Here is a 23,608-nt window from a genome sequence, read left to right on the forward strand (position 1 = left end):
TTAAACCCATGAAGTCTCTCTGCTATCTGGGCCTTCCACAGCCACACACTCATGTATTGAGTGAATAAAAGATGTAGACACACACTCAGGCACCTCCTCAACTTGGTGAGCAAGCATGAACCAAGACAGAAAATGTATTCTAAGTATTGTATCCATATGTCAAATTTCAGTGTAAGAATCATTTGTGATTTGCCCCTGACCCAATTCAAATTCAAACGGGGCACTGGCAGTACTGCAGAAATGGATACGGGTCGAGCCAGGGATTTATAGTGGTGGGAGTGAGAGGTGTGTGTTAACCAGGAAGAGCTGCAAGTCAGCCAGAGTGGAAAAGTACAGCGTTCTGAAGGAGATGTCGACATCTCGGATGGATAAAACACTATCAGAAGCAGAACTGTGGAGCTGTATTAAGTCGTGTACATTCATAGCAATGCTGTGATGATAAACTAAAATCCTTTTGAATCATTAGAAGCCTTCCTACTTCATCATACTTCAATCCTATTTCAACACTGATACCAAAAGTCTTGTCTTAAGGATTCTCAATTCATCAATATCTGACTTTGTCCCTAAGTGTGAACTTGAGTATGGGTGCCCAAACACAGCACACAGCAGACATTACTGTGTCTGTATGTCAGGGAGAAAGGGGGGAGGAGAGTAGGAGGGTTAGGGTTGTTATTCTGGCTGTTTTAGGCCAACCCTCTGATGTCACATGTTCCTCTGCTGAGGCTTGCCTTTGGCAACAGGTACTATCAACAGTATATAGCCCTTTAAAGAAACGTCTCCTAATCTGTACACGAGAATGAAATGAAAAGGGCCCCTTAAGAATGATTAAAGTTATACTTAACTTAACTATAACTATGTACTTTTTCCAGTTGTGCCAGACTCGTGCAATGTTCTGAACAGATATAGAATAGCCTAATAGAAGAATAGTTTATTTCTGGCAAGATGGGGAAATATTTCACAAGTTCCTGAAGAATCTTTCAGATGAGTGTAGATCTTTCTCTCGGTCCTCAGAACCCTCCCACTTCACTGTGCATTCCTGTGACTTGTTTGATTTACAGACACGGTATGCACCATTTTGTCTCTCCTCTCTAATTTTGGAACTGGAAAGAGTAGTGATCCACTTATAGGGACATAATCAAGTACTGAACCACTAGAGACACATTTTGAGACACATTTCTCCTTTCTCAGGAAGGTCCACACAATGGCAAATGGTTTACTTTACAAACATCTCCACCATACCACAACAAAACACTTTCTTAGGGTCCTATGTATGAGCGACAGATGCACAACACTTGATGGGGATACTGTTTCAACAGTTGTGACACAGTTGTCACACAAAAAAAGCAAGATTCGTATGTCAGTCCCTTGGAGTCTTTTTTCTCTCTCTAAGGTCCATAATGCAAAATGGCAGTTGAGTCTTTTGTTTGTGTGTTATTTCATGGCTGTGAGCTGCTCCTCCTCCTCCTTCTCCCTTGCAGTATCTGACAAGCCAACAGGCGGCAGTGATGTCAGCGAGGAGGAGGTGAAATAGGAAACCACAGCGTCCTGTTAGTGCGAGCCATGAAAGGGAAAGGCTACAGACCTGGAACAGTGTGCACCCTAGCTACAGCCTCGTGAGTGGCTGAATTAACCCGTCCATTTGTCGATATGCGTACAAACGAGTTTATAGGGCAAAATAGTCGATAATGTCCATTGATAAACATTATGTTGCAGTTTCCCTGACTGAATTTGAAACGCATTTTAAAAGCTTTTGTTGTAAACACATGTCGCTGGTAAACTGCGTTTACTACAGCCCTTGCATATCAGTGCTCTACGCTGGCTCCCTTAGCTTGTTTTCTATTCATCTGCTGCAATCTGAAAATAGAATGAAGTGTTTGCTTCTCACCTGCTACTCAGCCTGTGCTCTGCACAGAGTGCAAGAGCAGCAACTGTTTTACACCGTAATAGAGTTAAGAGGCAACCAACAGTATTTAATGGAATCTTCTTTGCAAGAAATTCACAGAATCAGTTAGAGTAGACCTATTTATTATGAAAAATAACACAAAACTGTCATTAGAGAAACTTTCAAATACACCTGGGTGCATTATCTGATTATCATTATATAATTATCTTGCATTATTATACCTTCAGCTGGGTGCATGTTCTTGCATTACTAGTGTAACTTCACCTGAAGGCTATGCAATGGAAACTGATACTGATAAGGTAATCAGAAGTGCTGTCAGCAAACCATCCAGCAGTCAAGTAGGCACTTTAGTTGCACTGCTAAAGAGCACTAAGGTAAATTCATAAAACATATGTAGATATTTAAATAGACTTGTATAGAACCCTTTCATAAAATAGGCTCATTCACAACACTGCAATAAGATGTGTATAAAGTTAAGGTCATATGCACACGTGATTAAAAAGGGTATGGGACCAAAACCATGTAACTGAATGTAGCTGAATCAAAACATTTATTATATTGTATCTTAGTTTATGCAAAATGGTATTACAATGCTTTTCATCAAAGCAAATAAAAATGCATCATATTAATTATTTATGGCAAGTTATTCCAAACTGTATGCAAAACCATGCAGGTGAAGGGAGGAAAACCGAGTAAACAAGACCAGTGAGTCAGAGGAAATGCTGCCCTACTTCTGCCCCCTGGTGGATAAGAATGGAAGAGAGAACTGTATGGGGACTCATGATTTTCAAGTTGCACTTACTAAAGACATGAGTTTGGTTTTATATACATTAAATGGAGAGACCTTGTCATATTGATGTTGTCCTTTGAGAGGCTTTAAGTTTTCTTCTGGCATCCTTATGCTTTTTGCGATACTCCTGTAAAAACATGATTGATTTATAGAACTTTTTTGTACCAAGGATGTTGAAAAATATGTATATTTTTTCATAAAAAAGTAACAAATGACAGAATATAAGGTTTGGAGTGTAGATTATTTACCTCTACAAGAGATACCCTATTCTCCTCCCACTTTTCCCTCTGATCCTCAAGCTTGGTGGTTCTACAAAATGCTTTGGGACCCTCTGATAATATGGGAGAATGTAGAATTATTAATGCACAAGCGTCATGAAGCCAGGAAGTCTAGAAGGTAGCATACTTTTTTACTTGGCAGATGTAAGGAAATCGGTCAATATGTGCGTCAAAGTCAGTCTAGACAGGATTTTAGTGGGAGCCCTCAGATCCTACCTATCAATCGCTCATCATCTGTGTGGAAGAAGAAAAACTTCTTCTTTGTGGTTACTTCTTCCCTAGAGAACAAAACCAAAGAAGATGTGATGCATTTCACAAATAGGAATGCAATAGAGATTCATTTCATATTGGCCATGCCTTGTTCTGGTTTAATTGTTGTGTTCCAACACTGATGCATCACCCTGTTCTTACCTTGGGGCTTCAGCAGCAGTGGTCTGGTCCTCGTCAGCAGCCTCCTCCTCCTCCTCCGAGCTGCTGTCCTGGAAGCGAGGGTCCGCCTGCCATGATACCTTCGCCGCCCTCAGAGTTTCCACCTTGTACTCCTCTGACAACACACATTAGGACCAACGTTTTGATACTCTCCAGCAACATCAATCACAGGCTAAAGCGGTGGTTCTCAATCCTGGTCCTCGGGCCCCCCTGCCCTGCATGTTTTAGACGTTTCCCTGCTCCAACACACCTGATTGAAATGAATAGGTCGTTATCAGGCTTCTGTTGAGCTTGATAATTACCCATTTATTTGAATCAGGTGTGTTGGAGCAGGGAAATATCTAAAACATGCAGGCCAGGGGGGGCGTAAGGACCAGGATTGAGAACTACTGGGCTAAAGGATGACTGAAGGATGAATGTCTGTTATTTAAGAAGACAAGAAAAAAGATCTGATCAGGACAGTCTGACGTCGCAATGCAATACCTTTCTCAGTGGCGTTATCTGCCTCTGTGTTGTCGCCAAAGAAGGAGAACTTGAAGCCAGACGATTCCTCTTTCTCAGCATTAGATGAGAGACAAGATGCCATCAGGGATGTGTCTGCTTCCGCTGTCTGACTCGCCTCTCCTCCCTCCTCCGCCTCTCCTCCTTCCTCCGCCTCCCCTCCCTCCTCCTCTTTGTCCCAAGCAATGTCCTTCTCCACATTTTCACTTTGCTTTGTGGTTCCGAAAACAGTTTTGAGGTCTTCCGCAACATCATAGTAGATCTCCTTGGAAACCTCCGGAATCTTCTCTGCCTCCTCCCGTTTCTTACGTCTCGCAGCCTTACTGTAACACAAACAAGAATATTGAGTTCTTGTTACACAGTCATCCAATGAATCTGCAGAGACGGTCATCCCCTGTCTTCCTCTCTAACATACCTTTCCTTCTGCTCAGTCTTTGTTTCAAAGGCTGCATGGTCCTCACGTGTGGGATCATATTGCAATGTTGAAATATCTCTGCAACGGAAAACCAATTCATTAAACTTTGATATGGCATTTCAAGCGTTCAGGAGAATGCCATGACCTTTACATGTAATTAACTTATGTTAGGCAAGGTGTGGTGACATGAAAGGTGGCATTAAAAGGTAAAGCTGTGTCTGAACCTGAACGTCATGCCCTTGGCAGGAACTTTGCTGCTGCTGGTGGTCAGGGTGTTCATTTTGAGCAGGTTTTGTAAGATATCCAGATTCTTTTTCTTTTCCTCGTCTAGTTCACACTCATTCGGAGTGGATTTATTCTCTACAAATAACAGACATCAGATGGACATCTCAAACATCAAAGAATGAACGGTCACTCAAGCTCAGGGTCCATTTCCCTACACATAAGGAGTTACCTGGTGCCTCTGATTCATTATCACTCTCAAGGAACCTTGAATCCATGTGAAACCGCTCATCTGTTCCAAACCTCGACTGCAGGTGCATGAGCTGAATTTAAAAGAATATGAAATGTTGGTAACAGTGGGGTCCACGAATCCCCATGTTATAACACCAAATCTGATCAATGTCCTCACCTTCTGACCAGATTTGCCTTCAAACTGGGGTTTGATCTGGAACATCTCACTGTCCTCATTGTCATCTTCATCCTCACTGCTACCAAATAGTTTACTGGCATTTTTCTTTTTGGACACAATCAAAACCAATCAACAAGCATGTGGTTAGGGTTAAAAGTAAACTATTGTATAGTCAAATCTACATTTTAAATGTCAATAAATTAACGGATGTAAGAGCTTGATACCTTTTCTTGTTCAGATGCTTTCTTGCTGGAAGGCAGTTCCTCCTTATTGGAATCCTCCTCACTAGACGGGTTGTTCTGAAACAGCTTCTTCTTAGGTGTTGGAACGTTTGATGCACTCAGTTCAGCTTCATCACTTTCATCGTCAGAGCCAAAAACAATATGTTTGCTCTTATCTGCTGTTGGTGTATCCTTCAAAAGAGAATAGTTAAAAAATACAAACAGTAAGACAACATGGTTTGCAACACAATGTGATCATGAGAGCTGGTGACGAGCGACGACGACGAGACCAACCTCAGCACTGGACTCACCACTTTAGCCAGAGCTCCTTGGATGAGTTTCTTCTGCTGCTCTGCCTCTTTCTGCCTCTGCTCCATAGCAGCCAGGCGCTTCTGGTTGTCCTGCTGCTGCTTCTCTGGGACAATGACCCTCTGTGGCCCCCTTGACAGGTCCGCTGTCTCTTGCGCCTGCTTAGCTAATAGAGTCTCTGAGTCCCTAACAGACCCTCCATCTTCTTCTTCCGAGGCGTCCTCTTCTCCACTACTCCCTGACAGCTCGCTGGAGGAGCTGCCACCGCTCGAGATCGTTTTTGCTTCTGTGACAGAGGATTTCACCACGGTAACCTTGCTTGGATCCATGACAGTTTCGAGCTTCTGTTTTTTGCATGACACGTCGGTCTTGCTATTGTCGTCAAGTGGACGCTTCAGACAACTATTTTCTTCTGGACCTTGTAAATTCCCTATGAGATGCTTTGTCCCCTGGAAGGCAGGAAGAGGCATCGAAGAGTTCCTCTTTTTCTTTTTCTTCTTCTTCTTCTTTGTGTCCTCATCACTACTGTCCTCTCCTAATATGGATGCTAGAATCTCCTCTGGTGTCGTCCCTTTTTTAGGCACTGGTAATTTGCATGCAATGGTGCTCTGTACCGGGAAAACCTCAGAGACTTGACTGGGTCCAGCTTGTTCATCAGAGTCCCGTTCACTGTCCTCATCTATTCTGTTTGAGGACTCTTTTGCAAGCTGCTCCAAATCTTCTAGTGAAATCTCTAATCTGTGACAGTCAGTAAACATAGCCTCATAATCAGAATCCCCGCTTTCTTCAGATTCTTCATCGTCACCCTCATCATCACCATCACCACATTCTAACTCTGAGAGATGTGGTTTCACTTTAGAGAGGGCTTTCTTACAAGACGTTTTTCCTTCAGCCGTGTGTTTTTCAGAATCGTTCACTGGTCGTGGAGCACTTTTCCAAGATGACTCAGACTTGTCCTGTTCGGGACCTGTTGCTGTTTTCCTGCAGGTGAGGATTTCATCAGTGTCTGCCGAGTCATATTCCTCCTCAGAACGTTGATGGTTAGGTTTGGTTTTCTGTAGTGGGCAGGATCGTTTGGGCATCGGCATGTAATCGTCTCCAACCACCTCTAATTTATCATCATCATCCCCTGCCAGGCCATCCTGTGAATGATGCTGTGAGACCAGCAACCTTATTTCTTCGTCAGATCCATCCTCACCGTCAAATATGCGCACACTGGGGAGTGGAGGCTTCCTTGGAGCTGGTTTCTGTTTACGTGTAGTTTGTCCATTTTCTCCAGTGCATTTTTTCCCCTTATCTAAGTACCCAGTGGATTTTTGATTTTCACCATTCATGTCAACATCAGAATGAGAGTTTGCTGTTAATTTGCTTGGCAAATCATTTGGAATTTTAGTTGAGAGGGCTTTCTGTGGTGGAAACTCTCCTCTTCTCTTCTTGCTGATTTCATCGTTGGCCTCCAGTATTTCCCAGCTTAGCTGAGACACTGGCGTGAGGCTCAGAGTGTCAGCTGAATTATTCAGCTTCTTGATGTTGTGGCTGTGCTTTGATGGATCATACTTAATAATGTGGATTGGAGTAAAGGGAAAATTTGAACCAACTCTTATTTGTATACGTGAAAGAATTAAGTCACATTCTATGAGTCATCGTAAACCAAAAACAGTTCAGATGGGCTGAAAGGAAAGTCAAAGGATATATTTTTCTTGCCTTGACATTTGAAATGTAAAATTGGAAGGACTCGTCCAAATTTGCTGACGATCCAATCCTATATAAATACAAAAAAAAAAGAAGAAATTTAGCTTTATATACACTCAGCTTAGCAATACATTCTAAAGGCAACATATTTCGTAAAATAGCATATGCCATTGCAGTCATGCAGTAATGAACCATACAACGTGGTTCTAGTGCAGTACAAGTGTAAAAAAACTAGCAGACCTTGTGGCCAGGGACCTCTGTTCCTGGGACAGCTGCATTCATATGATAGTTCTCCACTCCAGCCTTCTTCAAGGACTCCACCAAATTCTCTTTCTGGTCCTTCTTTGGTGCATCTGGCTTCTCTGCAGCTTGTTGGCGCTCTTGGGCTAGTCTGCGAATAACACACCATTTTCACACATGAGCACTTTTGACATATTTTCTTAAATAAACTTCCCATCCTGACAGCAACTAATAAATATAAGGGTTTGACAGTAAAATGAAATATATCCGTTATCTGTGGGCGTTACAGGACTGTAATCATTAAGGTTGGACTGGCACTAATTATTGGACGACATTTGGGTCAAATGCAATGATGGGCAGGCTACTTGTCTGTCTGTATGTCTCCAGACAGTAGTCAGGCAGCACACGTGTTCTGGAGGAGTGGCTTTTAATGGAGGGGGTAGGATATTTGGCTTGAATTCTTTCAAACTTTTGCTAAACTTGTTAGGTTTGCAAACCTTACCTATCTTGCTTTTAGTCAGAGTTCTCTGTATATGCATACATATCACTCAATGTAAATATCACAACCAGTTACAGAATACTGCTAGATAATCAGGCTTGTGTTAAGGACACTGCTTAAGTACCTGTGTAAAAAACTTTCTTTGGCCACTTCAATCTGCAGTGTCCCACCTTTCCATTTTGACTTGTTCAACACTGTCACACCTGTCAGTAAAAGTACAACACAATCATTCAGCTTTCTATTGTTGTTGAGTTTTCTGCAAGTAAACCTGTAAGTCACATACATCTCTTATATTCAGCATCAGAGATTTTTATATTGATGTATCCAAATGTCTTGTAGGGGACTCCTGGAAGAGAGAGACAATAATATTTTAGGGCAATGAACCTCAGAAAAATTAAAAGAACCAAAACTACTTCGGAACCCCTCAAAATGACCACTAACACTAGGTGTGTTCGACTTCATGCAGTGACGGCGGCGCCGACAGCGGGATGCAGCCGGATGACTTGACGCTGAGAATGCCATTGTCTGCTTCAAGTCAGCCGGGCTGCAGGCGACGCCGGCGCTGATTTAGGTGCGTTAACTTGGACCCTCTGATATGACCTTACCATCGTCATCCTTTCTTGTCAAGAGTTCCACATCTTGCACATCTCCAAATTTTCCAAATCTGTCCTTCAGATCCTTCTGGGATATAGTGTGACTCAGGCCACCGATATACAGACGTTTCAATGCCATCCTTCAGGACTAATGCTTCTTAATTACATCTGTGAACATTACACATCTGTCAGCGGGAATGAAGCATGGGAGATGAGCCTCGGAAGCTACTACGTCCTGACAATCCACCGATTCGGTTGTAACTTTTTCAGAAACAAAGGTTACCAATAGTTAACAACATATGGCTCGACTCAATGTAGATTACCAAAAGCGTTCAATATGGCACTCAACACTTTAAGAAAAACAATATTACTAGGAAAGAATGGTGGATGTTTAAGCAAATGTTTACTTCACATGGATCCAACGGGTGTTACGGGCAAATGTTTGGTGGAAACAGGAGCTGATATTTGGTTCCGAAGATTAAAGGTTCCACGCTTTAATCAGGATTGCATTTATTTGCATGCAACTTTGCTTTAAAAGCATTACCAGTTTTTTTTTAAGTTTCCAAAAACAAGCCATACCTGAATATTTAACTTTGGTGTGAAGTCTAGAAACTTAGGCACCAAAGATCTGTACTAAACCGACGGCATTTGCGCCCGCCGGTGTTCCGGAGAATTCAGTTCCCGGGTTCCCCTTCCTTGCGCGTGGGCGAAATCATGACGTTTTCTCTTGCTTGGTTGAGCCAGAGAATGTCTGTAAACGCGCACGCGCAAGGAACGGGCAACAGGATAAATCAATTCTCCGGAACCCCGGGGAATTAACAATCTGAAATTAAATTGTTTCAGTTGTTATCAGATATTATGATGAGTAACTATACTGCATCCATACAGACAGATATTTGAGTAAATGTATAGTTATTGCCTAAAACATTACACATCCTCTCACCCCCCTCCCCCAAAATGCACAGGATTGCATATATGACACCCCTTAGATGTGTCTACAATGGTAGAGTCGTGAGAGCGCGAAAGTAAAGACTTTTGATTCTGTAGTAGGAGCACCGAACAACAAGGCGATACTGGTATGCCTGAGCATGCTAAGCAATGTCTGTGGTGTATTTAATTATGATATGTAATAACAGAGGGCGAGTTAGTGTTTATTGGCCCTACAGCAACATGCTTCTACGTGTATACATTAGCTACGCTAGTAAACTGCAGTAGCTAGCTAGCCAGTAACATATAGTCTAACTAATCGGAACTTCATGATTCTATTTCAGAATACAGTACAGTACGAGCCAAGTACAGAACTATGAATCCCATTCTGGATACTGAAAATTGGACACATGCGGACGAAGAGCAACATGAACGAATTGAGGACACGGCAGTACATTTCAGAGGACGTATGAAGGATGCTCTGTAAGCTCTAACCCTAACAGTCTTTTTAGCGTTGGTATTTTGTTTTTACTGCAGGGCTAGGGTGCTCCTTGTATAGCCTACCATACGAGGTTATGACAACCCAGCTAACAAAGGACATTTGGTGACGTTCCTATTTGGTCCCCTATAGGTTTTACCGTGACGTTATCCTTAGGACGTCCTTAGGACGTTGTTTGGACGTTATTAAAGTTCCTAAAAGGTCACAATTTAGCGCCAGCCAGCACATTAACAGTGTCGAATCAGGCTACTGATGCATTGCCTTGATTGTAAAATACCTTACATTTACATTTAGAAGACGCTCTTATCCAGAGCAACTTACAGTAACGGGGACATTCTTCCCGAGGCAAGTAGGGTGAAGTGCCTTGCCCAAGGACACAACGTCAATTTGCACGTCCAGGAATCGAACCGGCAATAGCCCTATTCCCTAACCGCTCATCTATCTGACCCCCTTAAATGCAATCAGTATGAAATAACCTCAAGGTTCAACAAAAATGTTTAATTTGTGACATACACACAATCCCTCTTTAACACACATACACACACACATATTTGCATGTATTTTTTATTAAATCTGTTGTCATTCATTTATCATAAATGTATTTTATCTACAATGTGCAGGGTGATGTTAACCGGTCAGAAGACAGATGGCCGGGGTGAAACTATGAAGCCCACAACTGAAGATCTGATACGTGAAATAAAGGAGATGGAGGATGACCTTATCAGACAGACCAAAATGAACGGAATTGCACTGACTGGTTGTCATGTGAAGACAGTTGAAAAAAGTAATTATACTCATGCCCTCTCTTAATGCATTGATCTCTTATTGATCTCAATGTGTGTCATTAAAGCATCCCACAAGGTTTGGATTCGTTTTTAACAAGTGTATGTGTGCTATGACAATAGCCAATTAGGTTTTGATTTGATTCATCTTATTTATTACGCTAATATAAAATCGTTTGTACAGTTATCCCGTTCTATTACATTTCAAGGTGCCACCAAAATAGTTCAACAACACAGGCTCACAGGCCATTGCTCCACGTTGGCCTTCCAGGTTGAGTTTGAGCTTACTGATGTTAAGGTGAATATTTTGCTGTATTATAATGTATTGTTGTACTAAACTGTAACTAAAATTTCAATTAGATCCTTTTGACAGTGTTGCTTAGAGTCTGGATTTTTAACACAAGGGGGTGGTAGAGAACTAGGTATATGTGAAAGGCGATCTGTTAAGCAGGTTTTATTTATTTTTACAAACCCACAATCAAAACCTCTTAAAATGATTGTTGGTGATGCTATATCCTAAGTGATCCTGAAAAATTTCAATTGCATAGCGTAGAGGCAGTCAGAGAAATGTTCTGCAATGTTATAATGTATATATATATATACATATGCATGTTTACATCTTATTCCTTTCAGACCTTTTGTAGAATATTTCCATAAGCAGCAATGTTGTATTCCTGTTGTTTTTCATGTTGTGATATGACATGGTGCCAAACAGCACATGAGCACAACACGGTTTCATCTGCTGTCTTTGATCTTTTAAAACCTTTAAAGGAAGATGGAGGTTTCATGAGGAGTATCACAGACCTCAATATTGTGATGGATGGAAATGAGTTCAAAGACTTCAGCGCATTTGTCTCTGGGTAAGACAAATTGAACATTTTCATTTTTGAATTTCTTCGGATTAATTGACATGTTGACTACATTGACTAATGCTAAAACAATCGTTAACACGTTTTATAATCTCATATTCACACCTTTAAATTTGGTTTTGCATTAAAATAACCATTATTTCTCAATGATTGATAGCATGCAATAATTCATGCATCTCTTTGAAATGCATGCATCTCTTTGAAATGCAATCTTAAACAGTTTAGTGCGACATCTAGAGGATATTGCTTAAAAAAGACAAACCTTGAAAAAAGAAATTGGGGGGGATGAAACATTGTCTTTTGGCTGAATGAAATTTTGGCATTGTGCTGCAGATCATTTGTCCAGTGGTGAAAAAGTAGCTATAGATTGAAGCCATATTCATGAATCGATTTACCATATTCCAGAATCAAAGTGAGGATAAGTTTATGAGCAGATGTTTAGTCTGTGCTTTTCAGTCTACTACAGTGAATATATCAACTTTGATAGGCACATTTCAACGGACTGTCTTCAAACTAAGGGCCTGTTTTTTAACAGCTCTACTGACTTTTTCACATCTGTAAAATCAGGTGTTCAACATATTAAAGTTTCATTGACCCAATGTTTCACAAATATGAATGTTTTGTCTCTTTAGAGCTATTAAAGTTAACAGCAGTAGTCATTCTATAGGAACCTCTTGTAATCAAAATGCTAGTGTGGACCATGAATGACCACGACCATGGTGTTATCTAAACAATATGATAAGGGTATAATTGTCTTTTTTATTTGGTGAATGTTTTTAACCGTTATTTGACCTCAAAGCCAAACCCCAGCTTCTCTATCACTCTTAAATCAATTGACACGGAAGTAAACAAAATATAGAAATAGGCTTTTTGCTTCAGCATAACCAACTTGCTGAATTTCAGACCCACATCTGGATTGTATCGCCTAGTCTGAGATTTTGTCCTGGCACACGAGAGGTGGAAAAATACTGGAGATAATGATTCTGACACAAGTCTGAGTAGTCTGTATATATATATATATATATATAATTTTTTTTAATGTCTGGGGCAGAAGAATTGTATAATCATTAGGGTGCATTCAAATACCTCTTCTTGCTAGAGTGTCTCATGTAAACTGCTTACTCTTGTAATTTTGCAACTTTCAGTCTAATATACATTAACTCAAGATGAGATTTTCAGGGAATGGACCATGATTAATTGTTAGAAGAATGATCTGTATCAGATCAGATACATTTATTAAAACACTGCTAAGTTTCCAGATCCAGCTGCAGAAGAGTTGGCTATGGTAGACCACAGATGTGTGAAATCAAGCTTGTCTATTGTGAAATCTGCTTGTATTATAAATGGGGTATTTTAAAGTCAAGTAAAGTCATATGCTATCCAGCATTATTATGCTATTGATTTGGTTTTCCAGTCACACATAAAGCCTGGACCTCGTTAGACGTTGTCTATTGAAGATGCTTTTTTAGTCTATGACTGTAGTTAATATGTACTTGGGCAAAGGGCCCACAATGCTTTGTCTGTTCCACTGTTTTCAAGGGACTTGCCATTTTTCCATCGGGACTTTATGGCATCTTACTTTCAAAGACAGAAGTCTCCACCACATCAGTGGAAACTTCATACTAGTGCTGCACTGCCCTGGGACCTGAAAATCAGCGGAAAGTTTTGTATTGAATTTCACATAAATTCAATAAAGGACTGGATCATAGAGAAATGGAGGAATGCTTTGGTTGTAATGCAATGTAATGTGTATTGTAGTCCTTATCAAACACCCCAACAGTGTTAATTCTTGTTGGTTTTGCATGGGCTTTACTCAGTATAGGTTAGTATAGGTTATAATGAGCAGTGAAGGGACACTTAATTGATGGGTTGAGACAGATAACTGTTTCCTGTGTTGTTACATGGTCTTATGTTTATTGCAGAGCGGAGCGAAATAAGAACCTACTCCTGTTTTTCCGGACCCTCAGGAGGTTTTCTGAGAGGTGTGAAGACAGACATAAAACATTCCAGCACTTTCAGGTAGGACCATGATGGTAATATTTTGACTAGTGTCTTGATGGGAATTTCTGGGGGACTGCGACTTGAAATTAAAAACTGCAAAGCAATATGGAAACCATTCTGCTGTTTACTTGGAGTATGTAGCAGTTGTGGCTGCCAAGTTGGCGGGAGCAAAGGAATAATATTAACCCACATTTTCCATACTTGCATTTGTGCTCAACCTTATATATGTGCCTCACTTGCAGTTTATGGAATGTTATTTTGTGCAGTGTAAGTTAGCTGTGTGACCAGCTCAAAAGTCCTGAATAAAATAATGGAAGTAAACAGAATAAAACAGATGAAGACCTTTAATTAAAAAAAGATTTTATTAAAATATTCTAAAAACATAGCCATGTTACATATGTTTTTCCTGTACAGCGTTGATTTATTCACACAAGTAATGATTTGAAATAAATTCACTAGGTATGACTGAAAGTTAAGACTGCTAAAAAGAACACTTGTCATTGCTCCATAATAAAGCCAACATATCTGGAGGAATAACCTTCACATTAGTATATTTCATAACACATTGGTCTTCTTTTCCAAAAGCTTTGCCTTAGCATTTTAAGGGTGTCATTTCATATGCAGAAGCAATATTCAATGAAACAGTTCTATCATTTGTTGTATCAAGACCAGTCTAAATTGACAGAATCAAGAGTGTGAGAGAAAGACAACTTGCTTAAACTCAGAAATGAACTCTTGCCACTTGCGTACTTGAGATAACCTCTCACCATCCATGCGTTTTGGCGTTTTCTCAGGATACTCTTAAGAGATGCACTATTCGGGACCTCTTTAAGTTTCTTTGTCATCCATAACAAATGGCTGCTCAATGGTATTTTCCAATAGGCAGTGACTTTAGGCAGGTGAAGCTGTTTGGGTACTTGGCCAGTATGACTGGGTTACCATCCATTCTCACTTCATTCAAGTTGGATCTGATGTAATAGGTGTCATTACCCTTGCAGAAGCTGTCAGCACTAACTGTGGTGATGTTGTTGTTCTTAAAGAAATAAGCCAAGATGTTAGAGTTAGTTATCTTGTAAGTTGCACTGAAAAGTGCAGTCGCTCAGAAGAGGACTGAGATGATTTGAACTATAGTACATTACTGACTCTCAGTCAGCACTCACTGGATCATTTCATTATGAGTCAGAAGTATAATTACAGAAATATATTTATTGTCTGGCCAGGCTTTAATATATTTAGACGTGTCTGACTTACCTGCAGGTGAACTGTACGCACACTCTCTGGGATCTGGGGGATTGCCTCTAGGATATTGTCAGCAAGGAATAGATTTACCAGTTTGGTGAGTTTCTGTCGGAGACAAAAGGGACGATGTTTGCATACAAAACAGCATCGTAAAATGTAAATGTAATTGCATCAATGCAGTAATGGAGTCTTCTAAACCATACCTTAAAGGCAGTTGCTTTGACACCTTTGGTGCTAAGTTGATTGAAATTGGCATTGAAGGAGGTAAGTTTGGAGGGAAGCATTGGAAGTTTAACAAGCCTGTTCTCAGCCAATGAGAGCTCCTCGAGCATTGCCAGTTTTGAGAAGGCTCCATCTTCAATATCAGATATCATGTTTCCAGTCAAGTCAATTCTTCTCAGAGTGACTGAAATTGGCAATGTTTTTAATGAATTTACTGCATATTCTTTATATGTTAATATCAAGCTGACAAGACATCACGTTTCTAGCACTGATTTGTAGTCAACATAAATCTATGGCATAATCTTTCACATTAATATTGTGTGTGAAATGTCACTACCTAAAATTCTCTGTGTCTGAAGAAGGATGTGACGTTTCATAAAAAAATATATATATCTATATATGACATGGGATATTTGTGTCTTGACAAGCAAAAGCACAATTGTTTGACTCACCAGTGTCTGCAAAATCTTTTGCAGTGATCTTTTTTATCTTGTTATAGCGAGCATAGAAGTAGGCTGTCTCCTTAGGCAAGGTGGGCACTGCGGTCATTTCTGGGACAACCTCTTCACAGTACACCGAGCCAGTCAGGCACACACAGAGAAGGCAGGTCGGAAGCTCTGAAACAATAGAAAAAGGATTGCATAGCTTCAAATGCTGGATTCAATTGCATGTGCTGTGAGATGAGACACAGACCAGATAGCTAGCCAGCTTGTGAGCTAATTTTGTGGCTGCAGCAGGCATTGTGCACTGTCTGTCAAGTGTTTGGATTTGAGTATTAGACTAATTGCTTTGTTTCTTTTGGAATGTGTAATTATGATAGCTAGTGCCATCACTAACCTAACTGTGGCTGACACACATTGCGTCGACGGTGAGTAACTCCGTTTCAGAAGTGACCAGGAAAATGAGCAATGAGGGTGCACCTATCTGAAGAAGTGGGCCTAACCCTAACCTGGTTATAAGTCAATGAGGTCCACCATTATCTCCTAGGGTGCACTATTTTATTCAAAGGGACCATGGCTGGGCAGAATTTACCAGCTTCTCTTTAAACTACAAAAGTGTTTGAACTGCTGTTTGGACCTAAATCGCAAACACCTGGTTTAAACCCAGGCTGAAAGAAAGCACACACAAACACAGCTCAAATGCATGACAGCTTCCAATTACAGCTCTTGTAGGAGTAGCATGTGGCCATTAAAAAGAAGTGTTGTGGTGCCCCACACAGAGACAGTAAATCAGTCCTGCAGAGCCAGATGGAGAAGCAGTGAGCGGTTGCAGGGGAGATGTATTGGCAGGAACCCTTAACGTATAAATGACCCAGTCTAGCACAGTGTTTATTATGAAAAAACCCACTGTTACGGTTATTAATGCACATTCTTGTGCCTGTTGAAAATCTGCAGTTGATTTTGTTGTCGGTTGAGTACTGAAACCAAATCGCCTGGCCACCAAAGATGTCTGTTGGTAATGAGCTCACCATACATTGCAGACCCTTTGTGGTAATGTTTGGTCTATTGACACAGTGTCTCTGTTATGGAGAGAAAAATCTGCTGTACCAGAGGCATCCTCCGCAGCTGAGGGGGGGATAGAGTCATCTGGGGCGTCGGCAGGCTGGAAAAGCATGCTGGAATCTTGGTCCACACTGAGGGCTGTCTCTCTCTAGAGGGATTAAAGACACTATTGGAGGGTGTGAAAAGACAGACATTCTGACCTAACCCAGAATCATTGTTCAACAAACTCCTGATGTGTTTGAATTGTTCAGTATTTCTGTATCCTCTATTCGCCCTGCCTCTTATTCGTTTTTTGAGAGCGTAGACATTCAGGTCATATATTACAATAGCTATGAGCAAAATTAGCTGTATGTTATGCATTGGTCTCAAGAGCCTTCCAAAAAGGTTAGAGGAATGTCTGAATCTTCTCAGGTGTTTGATGAATAGTTTTCTCCGGCCCTGAGCCCTGAGCTTTGACCCCTTAACAAGCAGAGAGCTGCTGTTTGGATGGACATTTTCCAGGCTTTCCAACCTCCCCTGGAGCCCAGTGGAAGCTTGCGTCTGCTGACTAATCACTCTACATGTTGTGTTTTGAGCCAACTCTTCCAGTCGACCACTGGTGGAATAGATTATCCAGGAATTATGACTTTGTTTGACATGGAACACCAATAAGTGGTGTTTATGGGATCAGTGTGGTTTGATGGTATTACATTTATTTATTGATAAGGATGAGTGAATTTTAGTTTGACCATTTAACAAAAGTAGTAGTGGTAATTGTTGGATAGCATTATTTAAATTGGCCAATATAAATGAGTTATTCAGTATAATCTTAAACAGTAGTTACTGATGTATAATACTGAACAAATGAACAAATCATAATTGTTAAAGAAATAGTGTACTAATGTCAAATATTAGTCTTAAGTAAGTCTTTATGCAGCATTAAGATTGGATCTAAATCTTTTTTGCAATAAGTAGTATGATAATAATGTCCTTTACTGAATAACATGAGTCTGCTGGATTAAATGTAACAATTCTGAGACCTATAGGCAAAATATTATAAAAAATTAATCCAAAATGAACACAAAATATGGTATCCAAATAGAATAAAATTGGTTAGAAAAGATAGATTTACCTTAGACCTTGGTTGCAATTTCACTTCTTCATTGAACAGTACATTCCCCTGGTTGGTAATAACTGAGTCCTGCCTGAGTTGTGAATTCTTGTAAAATTGTTTTCCTGATGAAGAAGCAAGCCATTGCACAAATATAACAGTGAAAAACAGCCATTTCAATATGGTCATCTTGTCAAAGTCACTGTGATGGGTTCACTGTTATATTAAAGTGTAAGTTTGTAGTTCAAGCTGCAGTAAGACTTTTCCCAGTGCCTGTGCGTAAAATGGGATCTGTCAAATCAGTATTTAAAGCCTGCTGTAGTAGCTTCCAGGGGATTCTTAAGCAACAGTTTATGGAACAGACTTTAACCCTTTGTTCACCATCCAGTCTGATAACCCTACCCAGCTACCGCTGCACATATTGGCAGCTTCTGTGATGTGGAGAAAAATAAGCCTTATTAAAATGTTCAGAGAGCAGAAAGCAATAAGAAAGCTTCATCACTTTTACTGTGCACACATTCATTTAATTTGGTGGAATGTATGGTCTGCTTTGCTCTCTCTGGTTTAACTTGGAATTAATGACTTATCTTTAAGACATTTTTAGGCAACTTGTTCTTCACTTTCCCTGTCAATACGAGTTAATTATAATATGTGAATAAATCCCTAATGGATCAAAGTATTTATCATATTGTGAAGTTGTGGGGTGTGTATTTTAATCTATCCTTTAGAGAATAAGTTCACCTTGTCTCTCAAAGTAGTGAAAGGACTTTTACAAAAGTTTGGAACGCACTTATAAAACATCCGTAAAACACATTTTACAAACGTGAGCCAGTCATTGCTATTTCATATCCTTCTATACAACATTCTTCTTGGTTTAGAGATTACCCACATTTGAATGATCCTAAGATTTTTAGTGATAACTTTCAAATAAAAAATGTTTTTGCTTCAAATACTGTATATCACAGGACGTTGTGTCCTTGGGCAAGGCACTTCACCCTACTTGCCTCGGGGGAATGTCCCTGTACTTACTGTAAGTCGCTCTGGATAAGAGCGTCTGCTAAATGACTAAATGTAAATGTAAATGTAAATATCACTTGGCTACTATATTGTGATTGTTTCTCATTGATCAGAGGAAAACAGAGGGTTTATAATAAGTTAGAGCACGTATTAATAGATCTTCACCTTGACGTCCCACCACAAGCAAACATACCTTCTTAGTCCCTTATTGTAATGCCTCCCTATGAAACCAGCCCCTCCCCCACCCCCAGTGTGTGTTTTGGAGTAGAAAATTCATGCACGTTTTGGTGATTACTGACTATTTTAGCCTTTAGCTAAGACCTCATTCCCAGGCTTACTGCAAGTGTTGATGAAATATGATTACATGAAAGTTAGTACAGAGCTCTAAAGGAAAGTATGACCAGGAAAAACCAGGAATACTTTATTGTCATTAAAGAGGAATCTACAAATGGCCTCAAAAGTAATAAGTAATGTTAAGTAATTTACAGTAAATCATAAATGCATGAATTTATATATGTGTTTTCCTAGTGATTAAGTTTATAGACTTAGTCAAGAATAGTTGAGTAATGTAATCATCACGATTGCTTTTAAAAGGAGTCTGTTTTGAGAATTTTTCAGCTGGGGTAAGTAGGAAGAACGAGCCCTTGCCTTTTTTATTGTCATCAGACATGGTCAAATAAAAGAGAAATACAAAAGACAGAACACCCTCTGTAAACAATAAGTGAAGTCTAAAAGCAAAACATTCTAAATAGAAAACATGTGACTGTCTTCCCCGTTGCACCTCAGACAAGAGGAAAAGGGGGCCCACAAATAAACATTCAAGGAATGGAAACAAGTGGACTGAAACTGACTAATATGAGTACAGGTGTGTTAGCAATTATGAGGACCTGTAAAAATGTTCTATGCCGGGAAATGTGCCAACAACTGGAAAATGTTTCTTCTAATTTTCTGTTGTACAATTTCTCTGTCAGGGTGGTATTTTACAGCATGACAAGCTCAACAAATATAGCGTGTTAAACCAAACCATGTTGTCCAGAGATACTGCACAAGTTCCCTGGTGCAAGACTGAGGAATAATCATTCACACATTTGAGATACACAATGGGTAGAAGAAAGATTTGTCTTAATTCATATAAAAAAAAAAACATCACTCCCAGACACTGAAAGGATTACTAGTTGGGCTAAGATTAGGTTCATGGGATGCAACTTTAGAAAGTAAGCTCTGAAGCGGAGAGGCTTTCCAAAGTTCTCTGACAAGTGTGCTCAATCCTTTGCACCCTCCTACTACACTTCAGTTTCATGTTACCGTAGTCAGACATCGTTGTCCAAGTCTTGGCCACCACAGAGTGTGCTGAGCAGCCAGCAGTCAGGCAGGTGATTGCAGGACAATCAAAATTTTCAGCACATTCATGGGTCAAATATCAATGCTTTTGCCTTGGAATTCTTCAGTCTGGCCATAAGAACCCTAATTTTCTCAAGATGTGTAAACACAGCCATCATCCTTCCAAAGGAGAGTAAACATTATTACTTTGAGATGTTGATTTATTTTGATAACTGGAATTTCATTTATTTGTACAGACTGTTCCAGTCTAAACTAAACAGACTAAACTGTAGTCAAGCTTACCATTCCAAGGCGGTATTTTTGTCTACACTAGAGATTGTGTGAAAGACCGCACCTGGCTAGGTACAGCTGTGAGGTTCTCAAACATCTTGTGGTTCTCACCTTTCACCTTACATTTAATAGTGCAAAAATTGTTGCTCAGGTATGTGTTTAGTTGACAACGTAAGATGAAGTAAGACTGGAGCCGTAAAACATGTAAAATCCGATTTAGTGTGTGATGAAACACATTCTTCATATACAATATCACAATAATATGACAGTGTGCATAAATGCATCACACATAGTTTTCGTTGGTTAAAGTGTCAGACAGTACAAAACAACTCACAAGTAAACATTATACCTTTGTTTTTGTGGGATGATTGTACTGAACCTTTTCCACTGCATAGCCTGGTTTAATGCTGGCAAGCAGCCCTAGAATGTGGTCTGGGATTTAAAGGACGATTTGATTGTTAAAACAGAAGAGATTTCGCTTCCATGAGAGTCCACAAACTATAGAGATAGTAGTTTTAAAGAGAATATGCATTCAATTGTTAGATGCTTTTATCCAACATGACATACAGGTGGTGATTCGAACCTGCAATGTTGTGATCTGCACTCAAATATTCAACCACTGAGTTATGAGCCATGCATGTCAGGTGGATTTGCGAGATCATGGCCATGCAAAAATTCATCTTCAGCTCCAAATCTGTTTGTGTCTGAACCACAGTGTCCTATGAGGAACTACTGGCAACTACAGGTGTGGTTGAAGTTAGCCTGTGATAGACGGTGATAGACTGATGGTTCATCCAATCGCCTGCCAAGTATTTTTTGAAAGTGCCTGCCCTTTTCCAAACGTATTTCCAAACACGACTTCCCAGATGGATATGTGTAACAAACCATCAGTCATGATGTCAGGTTACTGAACTATACCTATCCCCTATTCATTTTTGTGGATGGAAAAACCACAATGTTTCGCTTGAGTCACTCAGTCTGCAAACTGCCCCAGGAATGGTAAAGAAGAGATGTCCCTCCAGGGACATCTGCTGCACAGATGCGGATGCACATTGGAAGGCGTGGATTGACACTGTTGTTATAGGCAAATGTTGGTCTGCCGAAAGGCTTTGCATGCTATGCAGGCCGTTTTCCTCAAATGTTAGGTCTGCTACATTGTCCTTACAGAGATCTAGAGATGTAATGTCAGCCAGGCCTTGCATTGTGTCCTCCATAGTGCTTGAGGCCTGTCTAATAAATCAAGCAATATTTGTTTTCCGGTGTGGTTTCTTGTTTCTATCCTTTTTGTTTTACAATACAGCTGAAGCAACTTTGGAAATGATTATTATAATATTGTTTTTCTAAAGAACTTATATCCAAAGATGAAGACATTGTAAAGATGACATATGGATGGTTAAATATTCCATAGCTCACCAGTACTGTGGGAGCTGCTTTGGATGATTCTAACTTCATATTGGCTCACTTTGGCACCACTCCGTGCCCAGCACAAAGCAGCTATGAAGCCATAGGTAGTATTGAGGGACTGCTATGTAGTGAATCAAACATGTCACAATATTTAGACTGTTAGAAGTCATGTGTCTCGAGCTTTGTCATGAATAAAAAACTGTCCTATTTGACAATGCCTCCGTTTCACTGTCAAATCAGGAAATAGCTTGGAATTTTAAATGACTTACACGCCTAGGACATATTCTACAGCGAAATATCATATGAATATCCTAGTTAGCTGACTTTAAATACATTTTAATCACTCGTGTCTGAAGATTAGCCTGCTGAGCTATATTATTGTCTGTGGTATCTAGATGCTTTATTCAGATGTCTATAGGAATGTTCAAGTCATTGTGTTTTTGGTAAGATGAAGGGTGGTTTACCATATTTTCCCTTTGCAAATGATTTGGCCATGATTTGTGATCTCGTAATCCTCTTAATTTAACCTGGCCTAATATTTTCGGTGTTTTGCGTATTTTTATTTAAAATGCTCAGTAGTCCCTCGTCTCACTTCTCCGCCTTTGTCTAACCTCAACCTGTCGATCATCCTGTCTTTTCTCACTAACTCTTGTCTTACTTTATCTTTATTTTTTTCTCTTTCTCTCTGTGGGAGACGACCACAAAGCAACCATTCAGCAGCAGCCCCAGTTAGTAGACAGAAACACGTCCCAGACATGGAGCCAGTAGGGGATCCCTTCAGCCTGACTAATGTGCTCCTGGGACAGCCTGGGGAAATAATGCTGCAATGGTTTTTCTCAGGACTTCACTCTCGCTTAGACGTGTGTGTGTGTGTGTGCTAGTCAGCATGCTGTTTGTTCTATATGCTGTCCTATGTGGATTTTATGGTCGCCCAGCCATTTTGTGCATGGTAGTTGACTGACTGGGGGGCTCGTTCAGTGTGGTGTGAATACATGGTAGCCGTTGGAGTTAAGTCAACATGACTGATTAACCTATAAGGGTTTATGGGGAGATTTGTTTTGGCTATTAAAAAAACAGTTTTACACATAATGAAAATTATTTGCCTTGTAATACATTGGTTTATGATTTATGATTGATTTACTTTTTAGGTGGTGAGCAAAACACAACTTCCCCCTCATTTGCTAATCATTCATTTAATGAGCATAGTAGTTAAAGAATCCGTTTAAATTGGTAAAAAGCTGCCTCTTTCTGCACCGTTTCTGCCTGCCTTTAGGATGGCAACAGATGGTTTGTCATGGGCCATATCCAGTGTTGTTTTGAAGCTGTGTTGGCCAGACAGACCCCTTAACATTATTATGTCAGTAATCTGATTTATTAGTGCAGTTACACCTCAAATGACTGCTTGTATGCCCTGAGAGACACGTTTATGGATGCTTGTCAGTCACAGCTGAACCACAAGAGTCAATGACTGGAACCCTTACTCAAATCTTCAACCGCTGCAACATTTCTTACCCAGGTAGTTCAATTTCTGTGTGTCATCAGGCCTGTCTAATGATATATCCATTGCTTTATTACATGGTTAGCTGTTGACCATTGAGTCAAAACATGTTCTGTCAAACTGTGTTGTTGACTAATAAAACATAAGTTAACTTTGTTTTGGGTTACAAAGTTATAATGGGGGAAAAAACTATTATATGTAATGAGTGTTTTTATTAGCCTCAGTTCTCTCATGCAGGTTTAGCCTGGTGGAAAGTACACACAAGTTAAATACAATGCTTACAGGACACTTGTTTCTGCTTATTTTCTCTAGTTGAGTGTATTGACTGTACCAAGCCAGCTAGGAACCCCTATCCACAGTGATGGAACTCTCTAGACACATATGTTAGGCTAGTTAATTGAGCTCGGATGAAAAATACTGTTCAACTTTGGACCGCTTGATCCTTT

At 40.1% G+C, this 23,608-nt stretch overlaps 3 protein-coding genes across 3 annotated transcripts in view; 1 reads left to right on the forward strand and 2 right to left on the reverse strand.

Annotated features, from left to right (window-relative positions):
* Nucleotides 1-2,018: 2,018 nt before the first annotated feature.
* Nucleotides 2,019-8,900, reverse strand: nol8 (nucleolar protein 8). Its single transcript, XM_067245820.1, has 16 exons — nucleotides 8,514-8,900; nucleotides 8,192-8,254; nucleotides 8,033-8,111; nucleotides 7,410-7,560; nucleotides 7,171-7,239; nucleotides 5,480-7,042; nucleotides 5,172-5,360; nucleotides 4,948-5,052; nucleotides 4,771-4,861; nucleotides 4,541-4,676; nucleotides 4,317-4,394; nucleotides 3,884-4,224; nucleotides 3,383-3,515; nucleotides 3,188-3,249; nucleotides 2,942-3,024; nucleotides 2,019-2,820 (listed from the first exon to the last, which is right to left on the reverse strand). The coding sequence occupies exons 1-16, from the start codon at nucleotides 8,638-8,640 to the stop codon at nucleotides 2,752-2,754; spliced, it is 3,339 nt and encodes a 1,112-aa protein (XP_067101921.1). The 5' UTR covers nucleotides 8,641-8,900; the 3' UTR covers nucleotides 2,019-2,751.
* An 895-nt stretch (nucleotides 8,901-9,795) lies between these two features.
* The window catches only part of cenpp (centromere protein P), a 29,508-nt gene continuing 15,695 nt past the window's right edge, over nucleotides 9,796-23,608 (forward strand). Inside the window, exons 1-5 of the mRNA XM_067245614.1 lie at nucleotides 9,796-9,911; nucleotides 10,548-10,711; nucleotides 10,919-11,007; nucleotides 11,481-11,569; nucleotides 13,501-13,597. Of these exons, the coding sequence (XP_067101715.1) occupies nucleotides 9,805-9,911; nucleotides 10,548-10,711; nucleotides 10,919-11,007; nucleotides 11,481-11,569; nucleotides 13,501-13,597 (546 nt within the window). The 5' untranslated portion in view covers nucleotides 9,796-9,804. The remainder of the gene's footprint in view (nucleotides 9,912-10,547; nucleotides 10,712-10,918; nucleotides 11,008-11,480; nucleotides 11,570-13,500; nucleotides 13,598-23,608) is intronic.
* On the reverse strand, nucleotides 13,923-17,904 carry ogna (osteoglycin, paralog a). Its single transcript, XM_067239979.1, has 6 exons — nucleotides 17,654-17,904; nucleotides 16,588-16,690; nucleotides 15,493-15,657; nucleotides 15,022-15,224; nucleotides 14,831-14,923; nucleotides 13,923-14,612 (listed from the first exon to the last, which is right to left on the reverse strand). Exons 1-6 carry the CDS (start codon nucleotides 17,819-17,821, stop codon nucleotides 14,442-14,444), a joined length of 903 nt encoding a protein of 300 aa, XP_067096080.1. The 5' UTR covers nucleotides 17,822-17,904; the 3' UTR covers nucleotides 13,923-14,441.

This window comes from Osmerus mordax, chromosome 1, assembly GCF_038355195.1.
Source record: "Osmerus mordax isolate fOsmMor3 chromosome 1, fOsmMor3.pri, whole genome shotgun sequence".
In the NCBI taxonomy this organism is placed as follows: Eukaryota; Metazoa; Chordata; class Actinopteri; order Osmeriformes; family Osmeridae; genus Osmerus; species Osmerus mordax.

What these genes read in the sequence shown, in the direction of transcription:
- ogna (XM_067239979.1), bottom strand. Translation starts at nt 17,821, where the DNA reads ATGACCATATTGAAATGGCTGTTTTTCACTGTTATATTTGTGCAATGG. An exon ending in AATTGCAACCAAGGTCTAAG is followed by an intron (nt 16,691 to 17,653) that starts GTAAATCTATCT and finishes TAATCCCTCTAG; the next exon opens with AGAGAGACAGCCCTCAGTGT. An exon ending in TCAAAGCAACTGCCTTTAAG is followed by an intron (nt 14,924 to 15,021) that starts GTATGGTTTAGA and finishes TGTCTCCGACAG; the next exon opens with AAACTCACCAAACTGGTAAA.
- nol8 (XM_067245820.1), bottom strand. Translation starts at nt 8,640, where the DNA reads ATGGCATTGAAACGTCTGTATATCGGTGGCCTGAGTCACACTATATCC. An exon ending in AAGACTGAGCAGAAGGAAAG is followed by an intron (nt 4,225 to 4,316) that starts GTATGTTAGAGA and finishes TTTGTGTTACAG; the next exon opens with TAAGGCTGCGAGACGTAAGA. An exon ending in ATAGGGTATCTCTTGTAGAG is followed by an intron (nt 2,821 to 2,941) that starts GTAAATAATCTA and finishes ATGTTTTTACAG; the next exon opens with GAGTATCGCAAAAAGCATAA.